At 36.2% G+C, this 21,777-nt stretch overlaps 3 protein-coding genes and 1 long non-coding RNA gene across 4 annotated transcripts; 2 read left to right on the top strand and 2 right to left on the bottom strand.

Moving 5' to 3' along the window:
- Positions 1 to 9,585: 9,585 nt before the first annotated feature.
- Positions 9,586 to 11,086, bottom strand: LOC113336199. The gene is made up of 4 exons (XR_003353647.1): positions 10,998 to 11,086; positions 10,222 to 10,352; positions 9,964 to 10,051; positions 9,586 to 9,645 (listed from the first exon to the last, which is right to left on the bottom strand). It is a non-coding gene; the product is annotated as an uncharacterized LOC113336199 (long non-coding RNA).
- Positions 11,087 to 12,027: 941 nt separating this feature from the next.
- On the top strand, positions 12,028 to 15,803 carry LOC113315136 (protein FAR1-RELATED SEQUENCE 5-like). Its single transcript, XM_026563449.1, has 4 exons — positions 12,028 to 12,186; positions 12,414 to 14,810; positions 14,969 to 15,172; positions 15,441 to 15,803. Exons 1-4 carry the CDS (start codon positions 12,082 to 12,084, stop codon positions 15,441 to 15,443), a joined length of 2,709 nt encoding a protein of 902 aa, XP_026419234.1. The 5' UTR covers positions 12,028 to 12,081; the 3' UTR covers positions 15,444 to 15,803.
- A 328-nt stretch (positions 15,804 to 16,131) lies between these two features.
- On the bottom strand, positions 16,132 to 19,922 carry LOC113359553 (serine carboxypeptidase-like 20). The gene is made up of 13 exons (XM_026603168.1): positions 19,869 to 19,922; positions 19,475 to 19,692; positions 19,152 to 19,365; positions 18,960 to 19,061; positions 18,616 to 18,718; positions 18,491 to 18,528; positions 18,333 to 18,402; positions 18,159 to 18,211; positions 17,992 to 18,051; positions 17,811 to 17,926; positions 17,508 to 17,603; positions 17,368 to 17,413; positions 16,132 to 17,231 (listed from the first exon to the last, which is right to left on the bottom strand). Exons 1-13 carry the CDS (start codon positions 19,920 to 19,922, stop codon positions 17,118 to 17,120), a joined length of 1,284 nt encoding a protein of 427 aa, XP_026458953.1. The 3' UTR covers positions 16,132 to 17,117.
- A 764-nt stretch (positions 19,923 to 20,686) lies between these two features.
- Positions 20,687 to 21,432, top strand: LOC113315127 (uncharacterized protein At1g05835-like). Its single transcript, XM_026563440.1, has 2 exons — positions 20,687 to 20,862; positions 20,981 to 21,432. Exons 1-2 carry the CDS (start codon positions 20,781 to 20,783, stop codon positions 21,289 to 21,291), a joined length of 393 nt encoding a protein of 130 aa, XP_026419225.1. The 5' UTR covers positions 20,687 to 20,780; the 3' UTR covers positions 21,292 to 21,432.
- The last annotated feature ends 345 nt before the right edge of the window (positions 21,433 to 21,777 follow it).

The following is a 21,777-nucleotide window of genomic DNA, read 5'->3' as shown; positions in this document are numbered from 1 at the left end:
ATTACATTCAAGCTAATATCTTTCAACCGTTAGATCTAACTTAGATTTTTATACACAAATGAAATGTACCTTCATTTAGGTTTAAGTAACCGTGCCTAAACGTGTACACCATGTTGACTCAACCGTATTTAACCGAGGTTAGCTATATGAATACTTGTTAGAGCATAGCTCGGTCGACCTCGCACGCGTTGCTATATCAAGCATATTTGTCAATGTTAGTGATCAAAACTATGAGTCTTGATTTCTAGTCTATTATAGCTAAGTCTCGGACTAGGATAGAAAAGTGTAGTTGAGCTCAAGAACTTCATGGCGATTCATCATACAACAACGAGGATCTACTCAAGGAACCGTGGACTTCATCAACAAAAAGGTATGTGGACACTTGAACTTATCTATCACTCAAAAGTCTATCTATTCTATCTCCTACTTCTTATGAGACAAAAAGTCGTATGCTATATAGACTGGATCATACACATTTGACATTTCGAGCTGAGTATTCATTACTTATCTTTTTCTCGAAATCGTGTGTTGATAAAGCGTTTCGCTTTGATCAAGTTTATCTTCACCTAATGACGAAAGTCATGAAAAGTTTCAATTACTTTGAGAATTGCTCTGACGTGAAACGGTCTGTGAATAACGGCTATATAACATCCTCTGAGAATGTTTCAATGATTGGAATGGGAGTTTAAATTACATAACCATATATTCCTTAATCCGACGTTTTCGAACTTTATTGATTGAGAGAAACCGGAGGAATTGGCTTTGCCAAGTCCGCGAACTCAGTTTGCGAACTCAGTCCATGAACTGAAGAAGTCTCTTGCCGAGAATTTTCGCTGAGATTTTCCAAAAACTCGTTTGCGTGTTTAGTCCGCGAACTGGCGGAAGTCTCTTTGCCGATATTTTCTGCTGAGTTTGGAAAACTCTTCCGGTTGCCTTAAGTCCGCAAACTTGTTTGTGAGCTTAAGTGGTTATGATATAAAGATGTGCTCTGAACATGAAACTTAAATTACTAAGGAATGCTTTATGAAAACCGTGGCTATAAAGTTCATGAGCCGATTCAATCGAATCGAATCATCTTTTTTTCAATTGTGTCTTATGTAGGTACATAAGATCTCATAGCAATTGAACAACTCTCAACTAGTTCATTTGAGTCAACTGAACTAGTTATGGTGAAGAAGAACTAGGCTAATATGAATTTCTCATATGGTTAACCTTTTGGGTTACTAAATTGAACCAACATACACGTACACGTTTGGGCATGGTTTTCACAAACCCAGTAAACGTCTACCCAAGTGTGTGTGACAAGCTAAGTTTTAGATCTAATGGTTGAGAAATATTATCTTGAATCTAAATCAGGTTTTCATCTAACGGTGAATATGGATTGATTTGTAACAAAGGCAAAACCCTGATTTGAAGTCTATATAAAGGAGACATCTAGCATTGTGCAAAACTAATCCCCACACGTCTGTGTGATACTAGTGCGCTCGCTAGAGTCGATTCTCCTTTAACCTTTGGTTTTCTTCTCTAAAACCAGGTTAACGACTTAAAGACTTCATTGGGATTGTGAAGGCAGACCGATACTACTTTTATCGTAGTTGTGTGATCTGATCTTGCATCTTCTATCGTACGAGTAAAATCTATTGATTGGCTTGAGATCGTGAGAGTTCTCCGATAGGAAAGATAAAGAAGTCACAAATATCTTCGTCTCACTGTTTGTGATTCCTAGACAAACCGCTTGTGTAGTCAAGAAGGATTGTTGAGAGGTGATTGATTAATCTAGGTTGTTCTTCGGGAATATAAGACCGGATTATCAATTGATTCCTGTTCACCTTGATTTTATATCTTAAGACAGAACAAAACCTAGGGTTTTTCTGTGGGAGACAAATTTATCCTTTGATAGACTTTTTTGTGTGAGACAGATTTGTTTATTATCAAGTCTGCGATTTTGGGTTGCAGCAACTCTTAGTTGTGGGTGAGATCATATAAGGGAATCAAGTGCGCAGTATCCTTCTGGGATCAGAGGCGTAGGAGCACAACTGTACCTTGAATCGGTGGGAGACTGGTTGTGGTTCAACTATAGTCCAGTCCGAAGTTAGATTGTAGTAGGCTAGTGTCTGTAGCGGCTTAATACAGTGTGTATTCAATCTAGACTAGGTCCCGGGGTTTTTCTGCATTTGCGGTTTCCTCGTTAACAAAACTTCTAGTGTCTGTGTTATTTCTTTTCCGCATTATATTTTATATATAATTGAAATAGTACAGGTTGTGCGTTAAAGATCATCAATTGGAAATCCAACCTTTGGTTGTTGATTGATATTGATTGATCATTGGACATTGGTCTTTGGTACCGTCCAAGTTATCTTTATTTGATAAAGACTCGCAGATTTCCATTTGCTTGAGTAAAGATCAAATCGAGAGATTGAGATATAAACTCTTTGATATATCTTTTTATTGATTGAGTCTAACTGTCTAGTTGATTCTCATAAAAAGTATATTGGAGTTTGTCCATACAGATTGCTAAGCGAGATATTGGGTGGTGTTGTTAGGCCCCCGCTTTTTGAATAATCTCATATCAACCTTATTCATATTAACCATAACTAGTTCAAATGACTCAAATGAAACTAGTTAAAGAGTTGTTCAATTTCTATATTCTCATAGAAGTACACAAGAACACAATTGAAGCAAAATCGGTTTGATTCACTCGAATCAATTCATGAACCTTATAGCCACGGTTTGAAAAGAATGCATTCCTTAATATATATAAATGTATTATTTCATGTCACAACCGATTATAGAACTTTAAGCACTCAAGTATGAAAATGGGTACGCATACTTAAGTAGCCGGTTTGAGTTTGGGTTCACCAATATGCGAACGGGTACGCATACCTAAGTACATTTCCAAAACCCAGCAGAAATTCTCGGACCTATACCTTACGCAAGTATGCGTACCGGTATGTGTACTTGGTACACGAAATTTCACAACTACAAGTACGCATACGGGTATGCATACTCTAGCTGCGGTCATGGATTACATACATGCAAGAATGCACACTATGTTTATAATCCAATAATACTAAACTCTATTTCAATCATTGAAACTTTCTTAGAGGATGACAATAGCCGTTTTCACACACTATTAGCATCAAAGCAATTTTCAAGTTATTGAAATAATCATAACGATACATTCCAAGTCTACACCAAATGATTGTATCACACAATCCATGTAAGATGTTACTCGGCGATTTTCACATGATCATCTTTTGAATTTCGTTAAGAATATAAGATGAACTTGGTTGAAGCGAAAGTTTACCAACACATATTTCGAGAAATATATAAGCGAGATAAACTCATCTCGAAATCTCAAATATATATAATAGAAAACTATATCGTAACACGACTTATGTCTCAATATAGGAGATAGAGTAGAAATAGACTTTCCAAGTGATAGATGAGTTTCAGTCTCCACATACCTTTTGTTGATGAAGTTCCACAAGCTCTCCTTAGTAGCTCTTCGTCTTCAAATGATGAACGCCGTGAAGTCTAATGCTCACTACACAATTTATCCTAGTCCGAGACATCTATAAGTAGACTAGAGATCAAGACTTATAGTTTTAATCACTAACATTGACAAACAATCTTGAGATAGCAATGCTTCCGAGTTCGACCGAGCAGTGCTCTAACATAACCCACCAAGCGTTGGTATGTCAAGTTTGGTTGTCATATTTTAGTGTGTCAAAACTCATCTAAGAGTCACTTGATTATGTACTAGAGACAACTTCGTTTAGGTTAGACTAAAAAGTCTAGGAATGTTGAAACATACAAGTATTACTCTGAAGACCCGAAGAACGTGAAGAAGTAACAAACTACAACGAAGACATCATCCTTCCTCTTGAGGTTAGTAATATTGACTTGAAATGTTCCATTCCTAACGTATCTTTCAAGTCGTGCTATATTGAAAACAACTGCGAAGATGAATATATTAGTATAGTAGTGATACATGATCACATGATCATAGTATTAGGGAATTAGATTACGAAGTATAACGCTTATCTTTTGAACTTCGAAGATATGACATCGACATAATCTTATATATGCTGTTATGATTATGTGAATGGGTTATGGTGAAGATTTCATCCTAGGAAACAATGTTTTACATTCGTTTAAAGGAAGTACATTCATGAACTTGTTTTATGAATCGAAAGGGAAATAACTAGGCTTATTGGTACGGATATTCATTGCAAATCTATGGATTACCAATATGTGTGAGATGGTAGAATCGATCGTAACTTTGTTATATATCTTGGTATAACTAATCACAATGCCTGAATTATGATTTGGTATGATTAGTTTTCATTAATTAGTGTAATCGATCCTAAGTAATCACCATGAGATGGTATGATCCATATTTGTAATTGGTGTGACCGATACTAGTAATTGGTGTGACCGATCACAGAGTGTTGTGTAGTCGATCCTTTTAATTGGTAACCGCTTCTAGTAATCGGTGTAACCGATCCTAGTGACTGGTGTGACCGATCACAAGCAATACCATGAGAATATGGTAACCGGTCCTGGTAATTGATGTAACCGATCCTGGTAATTGATGTAACCGGTCCTGGTAACTTGTATAACCGATCACAAGTGTTTCCATATTAGGGTATAACCGATCTTATTGATTGGTAGAACCAAATGAACCCATGTATGTGATTTGATATTTTATCAATCACATAGTAGTCTTGAAATACAGGTGAACCAATTCTAAACTTGTTTGGAAGTGTGGTATAACCGATTCCAAAAATATAAATATGAAAAAGGATTTACAGTGAAAAGATGTCAACATACTTTGAACACGTACAATAACTCTTATCATTTATTGTTCAAAGATATTCCTTAGTACTCAAGAAGATCCTGTACCGAAATTAATTGGGAATCTTTTAATTAAGGTATTTGGTTTTATATGCTTTTAATTACCAGCAATTAAATGCATATCTCTAGAGAATAAGAAATTAGTAATGTGCATTTACTAATTAGAGATTTTCTATTGAGATATGTCGGAAATATTGGACAAGCATTTATTGGAATTAGGAAAACCGATTTTTTCTATTCACTGCATATCTTGAGAATAATTTCGGTTTTGGAAATTCCTTGATGTCCAAACATATGTGGTCTATAAATACCTAAGTTTGCATTTCTAGCAAACTATCCTAAGAGCTAGGCAAACTTCATTTTTTGTTGTTTCTGATGGAGACGTCTATCCGGAGAGGAAAGTACCCTAGCTAGGCGAAATCTCTTATGATCGCTCGTTTAAATACTTCTGTGGGATCAAGAAGCTCTACGAGTACCGTTGGTGGGAAACTAGATAATTGCAGTGTTATTAGTTTTTGATTGATTTGATTGACAAACAGTTGTTGAAAATTTGATTGCACCTAGTTGTTTTCGCTTGAGAATCTTCTCTTTTGATATAAGATTCACTTAGACTAGATCTAAGTATCGACGGGATCCTTAGAACTATTTGTAGATCTTGTGATATCCATTGTTAACAGACTCCGTTCTGTGCGTGATTGATCAAAAGAGATTCAAGTGGTGTTGTGCAGGTTTTAATTGAAGATTAAAGAAGATTTGAAGACGAAGAAGATTTCTTATTGTTTCTCACATCTTTGTGCGTGCACAAACCTTGATCGGCTGAGATCCAACTAGAATCAGATTTATTCGATTGATTAGTTGCATGAGATCGGTAACACATAATAGTTCTCTTGAGATCTATTTTAATTGTTACAAATCTGAATCTCATTACTTCCGTAGTAGAGATTGGATCGATCTAACCAGGCAAAGGAGTTTATTAGTTTAAACGGAAGAGCCCTTGCATATGAATTGAGATAGCTTTATCTTAAAGAATCAATAGAGTTGTTACCAAACATATTTGTTGTTCATATACTATTGGGATACAATCCAAAGGAATTGTTCCAGTGCGTGCACTCATCGAAGTAGGAAGCGCAGGGATACAGAGGAAACTGAGTGAACTAGGGGTAGTTGCTTGGTCTCAGTTATACGAAGTTGGTTTAGATTTTGTATAGCGGCTTAATCCTGAGAGTATTCAATTATGGACTTGGTCCCAGGTTTTTCTGCATTTGCAGTTTCCTCGTTAACAAAATCTTGCTGTGTCTTTTACTTTTCTATTTCTGCAATTATAATTAAAAGTAAAATACACAAACGTTAACTCCGTTATACTTGATAGTGATCCTATAGAGTTTGGTTAAGTCCGAACCTACTATCAAGTATCATACTTCTTTGTTGTATTGTCTCGATCTTGTATCCTTATTCAATCACACAAATTATCCTGTTGTCGTAATGACTCGATCTCGTATCCATAGACGATCACACAAAGTGTGAACCGATTTGTTGTATTGTCTCGACTCTGTGCATAGACAATCACTTTCAATAGAGGACTTATAGGTGGATATATAAAAGATTGTGGTGTATTTGGGTACCCTCGTCTTTTTACTTTGTAATAGGAATAACACAAGTAGTACGTAATCAATCTAGATAGTTTAATTCCTTATTAATTAAGATAAAGAAAAAGACATGTTCTTGTTGAACTCGTATCTTAAAGATAGATTGCAAGTTTCATACATGTTAGAATTATGATCCTATTGATTTGGATACGACTAGATTGATCTTGGATGTTGATTTTTGAGATCGTCAAAAGAACTCTTCTACACAATCAGGTTCAAAGACTTTTTGTCTAAACATATTGATTGTTCAAGAATTTTGCTAGATCTACTTGCAATTGCATTAGGTTTTTTCCTTACAAGTTGCCGAACGAAAAAGTTGGTGATATACGTGGTACCCTGTCATTTTCAATTACTATTATGAACCTAAATCCAAACACAGACCCATACTTCCAAATTCCACCCATAGTAAAGTGCTTTATTATCTGGTTTGAGTTTTTTAATTCCAATGTCTCCTCTATTCTTAGGCAAGTATACTTTAGGGAAAGAAACCCAACTTGTTTTCTTTTATAACTGTAAGTTGAACCCGACAAAAACAATCTCATGATCTTTCAATTTCATTCATGACTGAGACTGGCATTTAAAACATGAATATGTAATACATTGACAACTTAGTCAAAAAAACTGTTCATCCTGATCTGTATTTTCCCCTTAGGAAGGTATCCACATTTCCAAATTGACAATCTTTGGTGAATTTTCTGTCACTTCCCAAACAACTTTACATTTTCCTAAGGAAATCCCTAAATAGTTTATTAAAGTTTGAACTAACTCATAACCAAAAATTTGTAGACAGTGCTCCATATTATGGATGTTTCCAATGTCAAAAACTGTACTCTTTCTAAAATTTACTTTTAAACCAGCAACAAGTTCAAAAGTAAATATAATAATTTTTAGAGTTCTCAATGATAAATTGTGTCATCCAAAATACAATAATATGTCATCAACAAATAACCATCACCATCAAGTTACGATCCATGCATAATGGACGCCGAAAATTTTAATTAGGATGTATACGACTGAAATAAACTTGCACAAATTCCTAGTGATAATATTCTCTCACCCGCCACGTTCATCTTCTCCCCGTTCCATCTTTTCGTTACGGAGGAGTAGGTATATGCCTTGTACACAATGCAACATAAATGTTTCTCCTTTTCCTAGCTTCATCCCCGTTGTTCCAATATCTAGTAATACTTATGTTACTCTTCGTTCTAACGATTTATCTCCATTTCCATCACCTCGTCCGAAGAATCAAAATTAGGATCTAGCAAGAAAAAATTAGATTCAGCGAATTTGAGAAAAACGAAATACAAATTTTAGGTATTTATAGAAAATTCAGAAAATTGATACTCCTGTGTAAAAGAAATGTGAGTTGAAAGTAGATAATAATGAAACTTTACAATGTTCAAATCGTTGACAAAATAGGATTTGTTACACAACAATATATCTACCACCAGCGACATCCGCTTTGCTGGTCAGTGGCAAGGCAATCGCTCGGCACATCATCATATCCTTTTTTTTTTGGCGTTTCACCATAGCCACAAAACTCAGTTACCATTTGAGTTGTCAAATTTCTCTATTTAGCCATTCCCATATAGGAAAGGGAAAATTATGCTAAGGCCCCACCCATGGATAACCCATAATATCAAGCTCTTAATTAAAATAAGTTTAAATTTAGGCCCCGAAATTTTAAAAGACCTTGATACCCTTATGTATCTTGTCAAGCCCATAATTAAATAAAATTAAAATTTAGGCCCGAAATTATTAAAATATTATGTGATGATGTTCCAACCACCTCCGACCACCACAACCACCGCCAACCACCTCCGAACACCACCACCAACCACCGCCGCCGACCACCACAGTCGCCGCCAACCACCTCCGACCACCACCGCCACCAACCACCACCTCCGACCACCACCATCAACCACCTTCGCCGCCACCACTGCCGACCACCACCGACATATTGATGTGTAAACAGAAGTTACACATGCATATGACATGTGTATTCAGAAGTTACACATTCATATAAAATATGTAATGCAAAGTTACACTTGTACATGGATGTGTACTCTGTAGTTACACATATGTCCGCAGAAGTTACACATGCGTATGGCATGTGTATATACAAGTTACACATCCATATGCATGTGTAACTTTTTATTACACATGATATATGTAAGGTTATCTACAAGTTATTCATCATAAAAATATATGTATTACTTTAATTTTTGATTTACAATAATTTGTCCGTTCATCAATTACTACAATTATAGTGATTGGTTGTTTGAACACAATAAACGAATTAAAACACGAGATATGGAAAGTGAAATCCTAAAAATAATCCACTATATTTCCTTCCTTTTTTGTCTTTCTTGATTCCAATATACTTGCACATCTGCAAATAGGAATAAACATCCGTGGAATTAGGTTGGATGGACAAAAAATAAAGAAACAAAATTATAGAATAATTGCAAGGCAAAATTATAGAAAAAAAAATCAATTTACATATTACAAGACAAGACAACTAAATTTTTTAAAGATTAGGAATTCACTTCAGAAATCCCAAGTCCGTTGTAATTACGAAGTAAGTAGTCTGGACAAAGAGTGAAGCATACAACATCAATAGAAATTAAAATTATCCCAAAATTCAAACAAACAAAAATCTTTAATCTTTCAACATAATTCATGTTCAATAATAAAAACTGTCCAATCTCTTATACAAAAATTAATCTCAACAATCCAATGAAAACAAAAACAACAAAACAGACCACAAATCATTTCAGTTCAATCACTAAAACTAGAAGTTACATATTCAATCAGTATGTGTAAGTAAAAGTTACACATCTTTCTAGCATGTGTAACTAGAAAGTACACATCTACTTAGCTTGTGTAACTATAAGTTACACATCAATTAGCATGTGTAACTAGTAGCTACACAGAACACATCATGATGAAGATAAACAATAAATACTCATTTTTAAATCAAATTACTGCCTCTTCTTTTCAAAGATATGTTTACCATCTATAACTGTAAACTTGGAACCTACCTCAAGTATTTGATGTACTCTTCAGTTTCTAAGGTGCCAAATTTTGGTTGCAGAAGAGCAGCAACAACTAAAACTAGTTGGAACACCGTGTAAACCTGTTGGCCCAAAATGCAGAAGAGAAAAATAATCAATTTAGCAACTCCGTAAACCAAATTTTAGGGTAAAATTTCATTATACTGATTGACGTCTTGCTTTTATTTTCTTATTGTGGATGTTATCTATTTTGTGATAACCATTTGCATATACAGAAATGTTGCAGGAAAATCTTCACATATCTATTCCCTAGGCATGCAAAATGAGTTGCTTATGCATCAGTATGCACCGGGTGCTTAGTCTCGCTTGCGTCGCAGACAACACAAACAGGCAATACAATGAACCATAGTATATAAGAAGATAATGAAATACCGAATTACCAGAAGTGTGTGTTCAAACTGAGCATTATGTTTTCCATATGCAGTAACAACTGTCCATCCATCAGGCCATAATAATCACGACGCACTCCTACAATAAAAAAAAGTGGCATATTTAATCAGTTTGTGTAAGTAAAAGTTACACATCTAATTAGCATGTGTAACTAGAAATTACACATCTATTTTAGTTGTGTAACTAGAAGTTACACATCCATTTAGCTTGTGTATCTATAAGTTACACTCTTGCATTTGCTTATTTACTTGCATGATGTCGCCCTGTATGGATTCAAGGACCATCCCATGACGATTCTGCATAGTCTCAATCTGTCCAATCATGTGTTCCAGTTCATCACTAACCTGACTTGTTCCAATCAGACCAAACACCAAAAATCCTGCCAAATGAGCTATAATTCATGTCTCATGCTTAGGTATATGAACAAGAGAAGTACAAAAAAATTTCTTTTGAGCCAACTGACTCAAATCCTGAAATGAAAACAAACAAAGCATCCTTCCAAATGAGCTAATCAATAATAAGAACAAGTAAAATATGATCTCATGAGAACAACAACTATTCCTTCTCATACAAGAAGGAACACAGGATTTGACGTGTAAATCACACACAACCTAGGCTCAACAAGACTACAGACAAAGCAAAACAACTAAGCATTTTAAGGTTTAACATCAAACTCCATATAAGTAAAATAAATCAAAATACAATCGATCAAGAAATTAACAGTATCATTAATCCCCCTGTAATTCAATGCAAAGAACTCCATAAACTTATTTCAGATCCAAATCAAATAAAAGCCAAATCTAGAACTACAAGCTTAATATTCAACTTCAAAATACCTAAATCAACCAACTAATTATCAAACGAATTAACAAGGCTCCAATTGAAGAAATTCACTACTGTAACTACCTGCAAATTCTAACAACAAAACGCATGAAAATATTTCATATTTACTCGTCCAATATAAGTATATGCACATTCTTACAACACCGTATGATTTCACCTTCATCCTTACTACTTTCGTTACCTTCAAAATAATCGAAGAGAAGCATCATCTTCATCAGTTGCCTCCTATTTTCTAACCTACACAGAAAAATCAACAAAATCAGATTTGGTCAAAATAATTAAACAACCACGTTTTCGGAAATTTTGAATAGGTAATACGGATTCATACATGAGGATTACGAATCTAGAGTCTGATTTTCAATTAGGATAAAAGACTGAAAGATCGATGGATTCTCCGCGAAGAACCCTAAAGTTTTTGGAATTTTTTTGTCAAGATTTTTTCAAGATTTCTCACTCGAAATGGAGAGAAATATGTGATTAAAGTAGATCTGAATGCTAATCATGAATCAAATAATAGAAAAGAAGTGAAATCGAAGTTATGTTTCCGAAATCTTTATATCAATTTCAAAACTAAAACATGAAAAAATTAAAAGGATACAACAAGGAAACTTATCTATTATTTAGTATCTGTTGATGAATTCTTCAGATTTCTTTGTTGATGGAGAATTTACTCAATTTTATTCTTCACTACAGACATAATAACTCCATTAAAACTGAGGATCTAGTGAGAATTCGATGTGTTTTTCAATGAATTTAGACGATTTATTAACTTTGCGACATTCTCGATTTAGATTAGTATTATTGAATCAATGATGATATGGTTTTGAGATCTCTGAAAATTATTTTGGAGAGAAAGAAAGATGGAGAGAGAAAGAACATCTGAAATGAAAAATATCTTCTGATATTCCTATTATATATATACTAAAGGGTAATGTTGCCATAATTAAAATTCATAATAATTAATTATGGGCCAGATCTGAAGAAAATTTGATATTTTGGGCCTATTAGTAGCAATTTCTGAAAATATGGAGTTAACAATGAAGGATCCATTTTGTGGGGCTTCTATATATTGAACCCATATAGTATGGGAGTTCTAGTATTTTTCACTATAGGAAATCGCCCTTGATGGGTTGATGAGACCTTATTTAAACGTTTCTAGCACGCTCATGCCATGGTGCGTCAAAAGCTATTCACCCACTTGTTACGTGGGTCAACAAATTTGACCGCACAGTCTTCTCTCTGGTGAATAAACTCCTCTTTCGCTTATGGATTCTCACTCTGAAAACTCCGCTTCTCTAAACTGTACTTTGAATGCCGCAAGCAAGGTCCATGGAACTGATAATGATGAAGAAGAACGTCCTATTACAGAGGTATAATCCGTTTTTGCCCTAATTCTTTTCCTCCTTTTTGGTTATTGGTTGATGTTTTCTTTGTCTATCAAAGTTTTTGTTTTGCATCTATGAGAAACTAGGGTTTTTTCTACATTTTTTTTTGATTAGTTCAAACTCCTTAGATTATAATGTGTGACTTTTGGATGAGTTAATTGGATTATAGAATTTTGTGATTGATTTTTAATTTGATCATAACATGTAAACAGGAAACTCCAATTTCAATGGATAGTTCTGAAACTATCCCGGATTTGGATTCTAATGATGATAAGGGGGATTCTGCAGAAGCTGAACTGCACTTTTGTGATTTAGATGAGTTAGTAGAGCCAAAGGTTGGCATGATTTTTGACACAGCAAAAGAAGCATTAGATTATTATAACGAATATGCAAGAAAGATTGGTTTTAGGGTGAGAATACTAAGGACAAATGCTAAGAAAGGTCAGCGTGATAAAATTCATCGCCAAGTGCTAGTTTGTTCATGTGAAGGAAGCTATAAAATGGTAAGGAAGCCTAGAAAAAGAAGAGAAACTAAGCGATTCGAATGCATGGCAGTCTTTGAGATCAAATTGATGAGTGGTGGTGACAAGTATGCTTTGATTAGGTTCAAAGCTGAGCATACACATGAACTTGGACCGACTAAATTTTCCAGGCACCTAAAGACCCCTGCCCATGTACCACATGCTGACAGTAGCCTTCCTCGGGGAGTAAAAGCAGCGGATATTCCTGAAGAAGTTGGCTTATCTGATCCCAACTCAAGGTCGGGGTTTCTAAAGAGGGGTGATGCTCATTTTCTCCTCGAGTATTTCAGGCAAAAGAAGCAAGAAAATAAACATTTTTTCTACTCCTTTCGCACTGATGGAGATGGCAACATATGTGGTGTGTTTTACTGTGATGCAAAGTCAAGAAGAGATTACGGGTTATTTGGTGATGCAGTCTGTTTTGACACAACATTCAAAACAAACGATATGGTTTGTGTGCCAGTTATTGGTATAAACAATCATGGGCAACCTGCACTTTTTGGATGTGGTTTATTAGATGGTGAAACAGCGGATTCTGCAGTGTGGTTGTTTACTACTTTCTTGGAGGCTATGGGAGGAAAGAAGCCCATAAGTGTGTTTACGAGTGAATCTGCATTCATTTCAAATGCTGTTAGTGCTGTATTTCCAGAAGCTCATCATGGATTGTGTTTATGGCATTTATTTCAAAATGCTTCAAAGCACTTGACTGAAGTATTTAAAGCGTCTAAGTCATTCTCCGTGCAATTTAAATCTTGCATATATGATCCAGAAACGCTTCAGGAATTTGAAGAAAGTTGGAGCAAGTTACTTGATGAGTATGGGCTTAGAGGTATCGCGTGGCTGCAAGGCTTGTATGAGTTGCGGAAAATGTGGGCTCAAAGTCGTGGTCATTTTTGTGCTGGCATGACTGCGACAGGAAGAAGCGAGAACATCAGCAAGTTTCTGAAAGCCTATTTTAGCACGGGTAGCATTCCTCTCCGGGAGTTGGTGGACCAATACTCTAAAGCCATGGTTGATCAGTATGGAAAGGAAAATGAAGCAGAAAAAAGGACACACCAAACAGAACCAAATTTGATCTCTGCGTGGCCTATAGAACGTGAGGCATCAAAATTATACACTAGAGAAATGTTCTATGGTTTCCAAGAAGAGCTTCAACAAATTATAGATCTGCTGTTAGAGTTGGTGTCAGATGACGGAATTATTCGTACCTATAGAGCTACTGAGATGGAAGGTCAGAAAAAGATCCGCACACTTATATATAACCACACTGAACAATCAGTCTATTGCTCTTGTAAGAAATTTGAATTTAATGGAATCCTTTGCTCTCATGCATTAAAGTTGTTTCGTAACTTGCAATATAAAACTCTGCCTCCTAAATATTATTTGAAGAGATGGACTCGTAAAGCTACAGAAGACGATGTTTTTGACCCTTCTGGGGAGTTGATCCCGAATAATAGTGATCCGTCATCAACAGCTCGTTACGATGCGCTGTTGCAAATTTCACAACGAATTGCAACGAAGTGTTCGAAGTCAGAAGAAGTGTTTTCTCTCACTAATTTAATACTGCAGGAAGTTGAGGCGAAGATGGAGGGCCGTAACACTAAGGAAGAACAAAGGCCCACAGTTCAGAAAACTACAATTGAGACTACTCCAGCAGTTCAGAAAACTACAATTGAGACTACTCCAGCAGTTCAGAAAACTACAATTGAGACTACTCCAGCAGTTCAGAAAACTACAATTGAGACTACTCTAGCAGTTCAGAAAACTAATATTGAGACCACTCTAGCAGTTCAGGAAACTAAAATTGAGACCACTCCAGCAGTTCAGAAAACTACAATTAAGACCACTCCAGCAGTTCAGGAAACTACAATTAAGACTACTCCAGCAGTTCAGAAAACTACAATTAAGACTACTCCAGCAGTTCGGAAAACTACAATTAAGACTACTCCCACAGTTCGGAAAACTACAATTAAGACTACTCCCACAGTTCGGAAAACTACAATTAAGACTACTCCGGCAGTCAAGAAAACTACAACTAGGACTAATCCGGCCGTCAAGAAAACTACAACTAAGACTAATCGGAATCAGGTATTTTACTTGGCACCAACACAGTTTATAAATGATTTCGTTTACAATTAACTATCAAAAGACAGGCTTTAATATGCATGTTTGTTATTTGGGAAAAATGTCTACTATGGATTGTCTTGTTTTTAGATATTATTTTGAACTCTTGGATCCTTTATCAGGCATCTGGATTGCTGCAAGTGCAACAACAGGCGAACCATAGCCAAACTGGTTGGCAATGGATGAACCAGCGAGCAGTTCCTCCCCTGCGAGCAATTCAGCCCCTGCAAGTAGTTTATCCCCAAGGGGTTTATCCTCGAGACATTCTTCCACCATATAATTCAGTAACCTGTCAGCAGCGAAGGCCATTGTTCGCGCCACAGCAGGTATGCAGTTGTGTCATTTCGTTTTTTTCTTTTCCTTTTTTTTTGTAATTTCACACATGATTGGTTCTCGCAACATCGAGTTATTACAGTTTAGATCCGTGTATGGCGTTACCTCAATCATCTTGTAGGAATTTCCATCACAAATTGAACCCCGAGAAATGCGTCACTTAACCTACAGATTAATTTATAAATCTTTGGCTTCTTCGTGCAGTGTATTTGTAACCAATATGGTGATGTGATAATGACATTTATCGGTATTTTGTTGTAGTGATAAAGCAGATTGTGCTGCAGACTTCCAATGTCTTTTGAAGGACGCCTAAACAAAATCAGTTTGGCCGGCAGGCTTCAGTACCTGGTAATTGTTTACACTGAATAGAGTCAATAAACTACATGAAATTTGGTTGTTGAATCAAATATCATGCTGTAATTAGTAGGAGTTGCAGAGTTCCCGTAGGATAACCCTTAAATAGGATGGTTGTGTTACTTGTGTAACACAACATACTTCTTTTTTTCCTCCATTTTCTTTCTTTTGCGATCATAAGCGCGAAAATGTATATAATTAGTATGAATAATTCCCAGGGGGTGTTTTTGTGTTGCTCAGTTAAATGCATACAGGTGAATATCTACTTTAGTTGAAAATGTCTGGTGGTTCCAACAGTTTGATAGCAGAAACTTATTTGGTTGAGATCCCTGAAACTTTGTACAGTATTTGTTTGTAAATCTAAACTGGAATCAAAATGTTGAAAACCCTGGGTAAGTTTGTAAACAGAAACCGACTGGTTACCCATGATCCCCATCCAAATATTAGTTGTTATTTTTGAGTGGTTAGGCATTCAACATTATCTACTCCTTTGTGGAGAGACTTGAAGAAGTTCTGAAATTACTTTTATTTCAATATCATGTAAACCCATGGGAACACTCCAAAATTAGTACCAAAAGATTCTTGCCATATCCTGGGGAACTCAACCAATGAAGTAGTACAATGGGGGTTGAAAAGTAGTACAGCTCTGTACTTACATTGACTGTGTGAGAAATCTTTACTTCCCTCAAATGGTACTACAGATTATGTAGTAGTACATTATATGAGAAAAGTACATTAGAACGAGTTTGACCTTAAATAGCTCTGAGTCCAATCATGAATCATTACAACATCTTCAATAGTTCTTGAAATTGAAAGAAGAAGAGAGATTACAAGTTAACAAGAAGAAGCAAGCAAGAAGAGATGTGAGGAAGATCAACAGGAGCATCCTGAGATCACATGAGAAAACCAATATCAGAGACACTCGCTGTTTGTTGTTTTGGTGAATGTTCATGTGTTCTCAGGTCGCCCCTGCTGGACTTTCCTTCACCACATAGAAACAATTTTATTTATTTATTTAATAGTTTCTTTTTATATTGTTATTTAGTTTATTTATGGTGAGCAAAAAAAGAAATTGAGCTCCGAGAAAGTGGAAACAACTACCGGTTTTACTTGGTGTCCCCCAACTTTTCCTCCTAAACTTTTCCATCGTTAGGTGTAATCCTTTTGGGAGCGGCAGGTCCATCACCAAAACCATGAACTGCTGGTAGCTGGTTGACACCAATGGAAGGAAAATTTTGGGAGTAAAAGCTGAGGGACAGCATTTTAGAAGCACGGCTAAGACTGCTGCCGGGGAAAATGCAGGCCGGAAAATGGCGAGGGCTGCAGGTTTCTGGTGTAACAAAGGCGATGTCTTAATTTTGGTTTTGTATTCTTTTCGAGTTTTAATCATGTTTTGGGCCAGGAATTCGATGTATGCGAAAATTCGGACGTGCACACACTAGTCCAGTGGTTTTGTGCAAATACACTGCAACTGTTAATCCAAGACCAGAGCCAGTGTTGTATTTTCTTTGATCTGAGTCCATAACTCAAATACTAAAGCTGCGACACAAATTGGATACAAATTAAGTTTTCACTGCAATTTTATCATCTTACATATGGGCAGAGAAAGGTGATCCATAAAAACTTGTTTCGTATCTTTTCTCCAGCCAACCAACGGCTATAAAAGGCCAATGCTTCCTTTGGCTTGTACTCGGGGAACTGTATGTCCAGCTCCCCGCAACAAGAGAATAGAGTCAATACTCTCAAACTTGAAATCGAGTGACTGATTCCATCCAAAGCAGAAGACATAGAAAAAAACAACTGAAAGATGCGAGACATTTTTTATGCATCTTACCTTTATAGTGAGGAAAGTGAGATTATTGTCATAGCCTTGAAGGTACCTAAAACAGCACAAAAACAAATGGAGAAAATACTATCATTGTCAGGAGTTCATGGCTATAATTTGCAGAAGTTATTACAATAGTAAGTAAGCACATTGCGAAAGACAGGCATTCGTCTATGATTTTATATCCAAGCGACCTCGTCCATTTTTCACTCCCGATATATGGTACACACATATCATGATCACCACTGCAAACACATTATCATAAATAACAATTGCATCTGAAAGTGGGGGTCGAATATTTTAAGCTGAACATTACGGAATGTAGAAACTTTGCATCCGTATAGGAAACACTAGATTTCTACAAAACCATCCGATGCTGCTGAGAATTATTGGCAACTCTGTTGCACAAGTGTATACACCTTCTCTAGTTACAGGTGACTAGGTGAGGATACCTGAATATAAGTGCTCTATATCCCCAGGCCGTAAGGTTCCTGTGATATTTAATCATGCTTCCCAAATCATGATTGTAGAGGATCTTATCTGTGCAAATCTCCCAAATAAGGTTTTCCTAGTGTGAAACAAAATACTATAATAAGTTAGCAGCTTCCATATAATGTTGGAGTATGAAACAACTAGATGAAGTGCTTTCCTCACAGCCTCATTGTTCAGCCACGCATTTGCCACTTCATCATCCTACACAACCAAATCCACTAAATGAAGTTAAAACTATGAGAAAAATCAAAAATCTAATCCAAGGCAAAACTGCCACTGTATCAGGATAATGTCGGCCATATTCTTACATTTCTAGTACCCTTTATGCCTTCGGAAGAGTTACTAACTTCTAACTCCTGACCTGACACACCAATAGTTTTAACTTCACTAGTTTTGTTCAGTAAATCGCAGGCCTACTAATTCTGACTTACATCTTACACGTCAACCCACCTCAAATAGAACATGTGGGATAAGGCCCTTACCATGAGCAAATGGCACAAAAGAATTTCCATCGAATTCCCCGTCAGTTACCCCATTTCCTATTATGTGACCCTGTATCAAATGAGTTTTGAGTTCAATTAAAAGATTGTCATACACAAGACGTTTCGAATTTACGAATTAAAACCATAGATTTTCATACCTTGAAGTTGAGTACAGGCTTTACACCGGCTTCAAGACCTGAAAAAGTTCTCATTCTGTAAGATTGTAGTTTTAATATTTCAAGTATAAGTCACAACAGTTCATAAGATCAGTAAGGATAGTTACCTTTGACAACTTCAGAAGCCAGAGTAGGCACATATATCCCAGAACAGGACTCTCCAGAAATGTAAAATGGGTTTGCTAGGAACTCTGGGTATTGCTCGAACCACTTAGATTGAAAAACGATGAAGGTATCATTATTTGAATGCATTAAGATCACTAAACCCCCACATATGCATACAGTTGCGCATTTGCATAAAATTTCCAAAGATGGTAATCAAGCTGTCACATTTGCACAAAATTTGGCCACATACATTTCAAAGTGCTTATCAATAATCAGTGTATGCAATCTCAATTCCAACTTGCATAACAACATCGGGATTTTCAATTTGATTAATCACAATAAGTACCTTGAGAAGAAAGGTGTGCGTCTCCAGCGAAGTCCGTAGGTCTCCAGTTTTGTATGACAATCCAACACCTGCTGGAGAATCCAAATATGTAATGTTTAAAACCTGAAATTGAATTTTTTTTTTTTTTTTTTTTTTAATTCAAGTGGAAATCAAACAAGTGATTCAAATGTTAGAAATTTATAAGTGTCTAACGTTTGACCAACTGTATGGATTAAGTTGAAGTTTTGGAAGACTTCCACAAGTCTTGGGTTTCTCAAAATTGAATGGACCATGTTCATAAACAAATCCATCGAAACTAGAACAGGCAGGACCTCCATTGAGCCAAAGAACCACAGGATCTTCATTTGGGTTTCTTTCAGAAACCACAAAGTAGTAGAATAAGCTCTTCTCATCTATTTTCACATATCTTCCATCACACACACATAAAAAAAAAAAAAAAAAAAATACTGGTCTTTTTGAGTTCAAATGCAACAAATGATGGACAAAAATTGAGGAGATGGGTTCGCAGCAGTTACCCAGAGTAGTGTTTAGAAGGAAAATTGCCATTAAAACCAGGAAGATGAGTAATTAGAGCATTGCCAGGTGCCGCTACAGTAAATAATGATGATGATGATGATAAGAAGAAGAAAAACAAGCACCACAAAAATGAGTGATTGTATTGACATTTTATTAGAGGATTCCAATTGAGAGGGAAAATTATGTTCAAGAATTGCAGATTACTACATGGTTGGTTCTATGCTGATTTAGTTTAAGTCAGCTTACATTTGTTTAATGTAGAATAAATTACAAAAATTCATTTTGAATTATTTTACTAATCTTTTTTTATTGCACCATGTGTTTCACAAGTTGACAGTTGATAGTACCATAATAAGATAAGGTAGTTGGTTTTCAGCTCAGAGCTCAGAAGACCACATTTCGGTATGAGATGGCCGCTGAACTATTTGACTCTGGTCTATCTGCCATGGCGCCAATCATAAATCTAAACCAGGTTTGAGTCATATCTTGATGATATGAGCCAAAGAGGCTGACTGTTAAACTGTGGAGGGAGTCGTCCAGTCGGTGTGCATTATTGCATTTGATATGGGAACATAATAACATGTCAAACACTGTCAGCTATGGCTCTTGCCGGAGTTAGCATCATTATAGAATATGGAGTTGGATGACATTAACGCTCATAAGAAGCAGTAGTTTTCGTGATAATATCGGTACTCTTGGATCATCGGTATATGACCGAGTATCTGATGGTGGTGCAAGTACAAATGCGACCAGTCACTGTTTCTTGAGTACCCACTAGTACTACCCCCTTACCCGTGGATTGGTTTATTCAAGTTTGGACACTATAAAAAACAGAGAAACATATAGACAAGTGCACAAGGTAAATCCACCCTGACACAAACACACGGGATGCCGAGCTAAACTTACCATGTGCTCTTGCAAAAAGCTAAACACCTAGCACGGGGAACGTGCAATTCCAAGTTCACACGACACCATGTAAGATTTCAGAGAGAAGGCAAACATTCTAGTGATATGATTTCTTTCACTGCAGAAATCTTAGCTCATTTTTCATTGGCTTTTCACAATCCGGGTCCCCCTCTACTCTCTGAAGAGTCTAGTCTTCAGACAGTAGGTAGGCAATGGTCATTTCTCTGTCTTCTGTCAGAAAGATAAATACACAATGATGTGTCTCCTTTCACACCCACACATCCAATTTCACAAAGCCAGCCAACATCACTTACCTTCAGTCTCTCTCTATATAACAAGGCAAGGTTGAATGACCAAGAACTCTTCACATTTCTCAGTTTTTTCAGTGAACTTCGGAGAATGTTAAACCAATTACAGGGATTCAAGTTTCTACTGCTTCTATGGGGAACTCTTCTGGTTATTGCCTCTCTGCCTAACCATGGTCTGTTTCCAATCTCAATCTTCCAGCAAATCCAAAGTTTTGGATTCTGTTGCAAGTGTCAAACATGATTTTTAGATATTCATTTATCTAACTAACTTGCTATTCTATCGTTTTGCAGGATCAGGTGCAGAATGTGGCGATAAGAACAAACCAACAGTGAAACAAACAAAGGTGGGATCTGGAAATCCACCAAAATTCATGGTGGAAGTACAAAACAACTGCACAATATGCCCTGCAATCAACATTCACGTCAAATGTGGAAGTTTTACTCAAGATCTTGTAAACCCTAGACTTCTTAAAGTCTTGGGCAAAGGCGATTGTGTTGTCAATGCTGGATTACCACTAGGTCCTCTGCAGAAGATCTCTTTCAACTATACTCACACTAAGTTTAACATTTCCACTAGTACCTGGTATTTTCAATGTGAATGACTAGATTTCTTGAACGATTGGATTTCTGCTTGCTAATTGTGCTTTTACACTGACTAGTGGCTTCAATTCACCAATTCAATGTAATTTTCATGCTGAAGTCACAAGAAAAAGCATCACAAGGCAGTTAAAGGATTATGCTAAGATTTGTGGAACTGATATTTAAATTTCTGTTTTAAGAGTACTACGTTAATGCATTGGAAAAAAACAGTGCTACAAGTTAACCTTAACACACCAACCTTGATGCCGAGTTCTTGGAACCAAAGTGCAACTCTAACATGACAGCTCTGTTTGGCTTGATAAGAAACACAACACAAACCACGCTAATAGGCAGAAATGTCAGAGATTTTGGCCGCACAAAAGTGAAATAATCAAGGGATGCAAGCTAGAGAAAAACAATTACTAAGGTTTTGTGTATTAGGATTAGGATAAGCCGAGTAGGAATAAGAGATAACAATGTTGGACATCAGAACTAAACTAAAGTTACTA

Source organism: Papaver somniferum, chromosome 1 (assembly GCF_003573695.1).
Source record: "Papaver somniferum cultivar HN1 chromosome 1, ASM357369v1, whole genome shotgun sequence".
In the NCBI taxonomy this organism is placed as follows: domain Eukaryota; kingdom Viridiplantae; phylum Streptophyta; class Magnoliopsida; order Ranunculales; family Papaveraceae; genus Papaver; species Papaver somniferum.
Note: the sequence above shows the minus strand (reverse complement) of the source record. Positions and strands in the feature narration are given on the sequence as shown.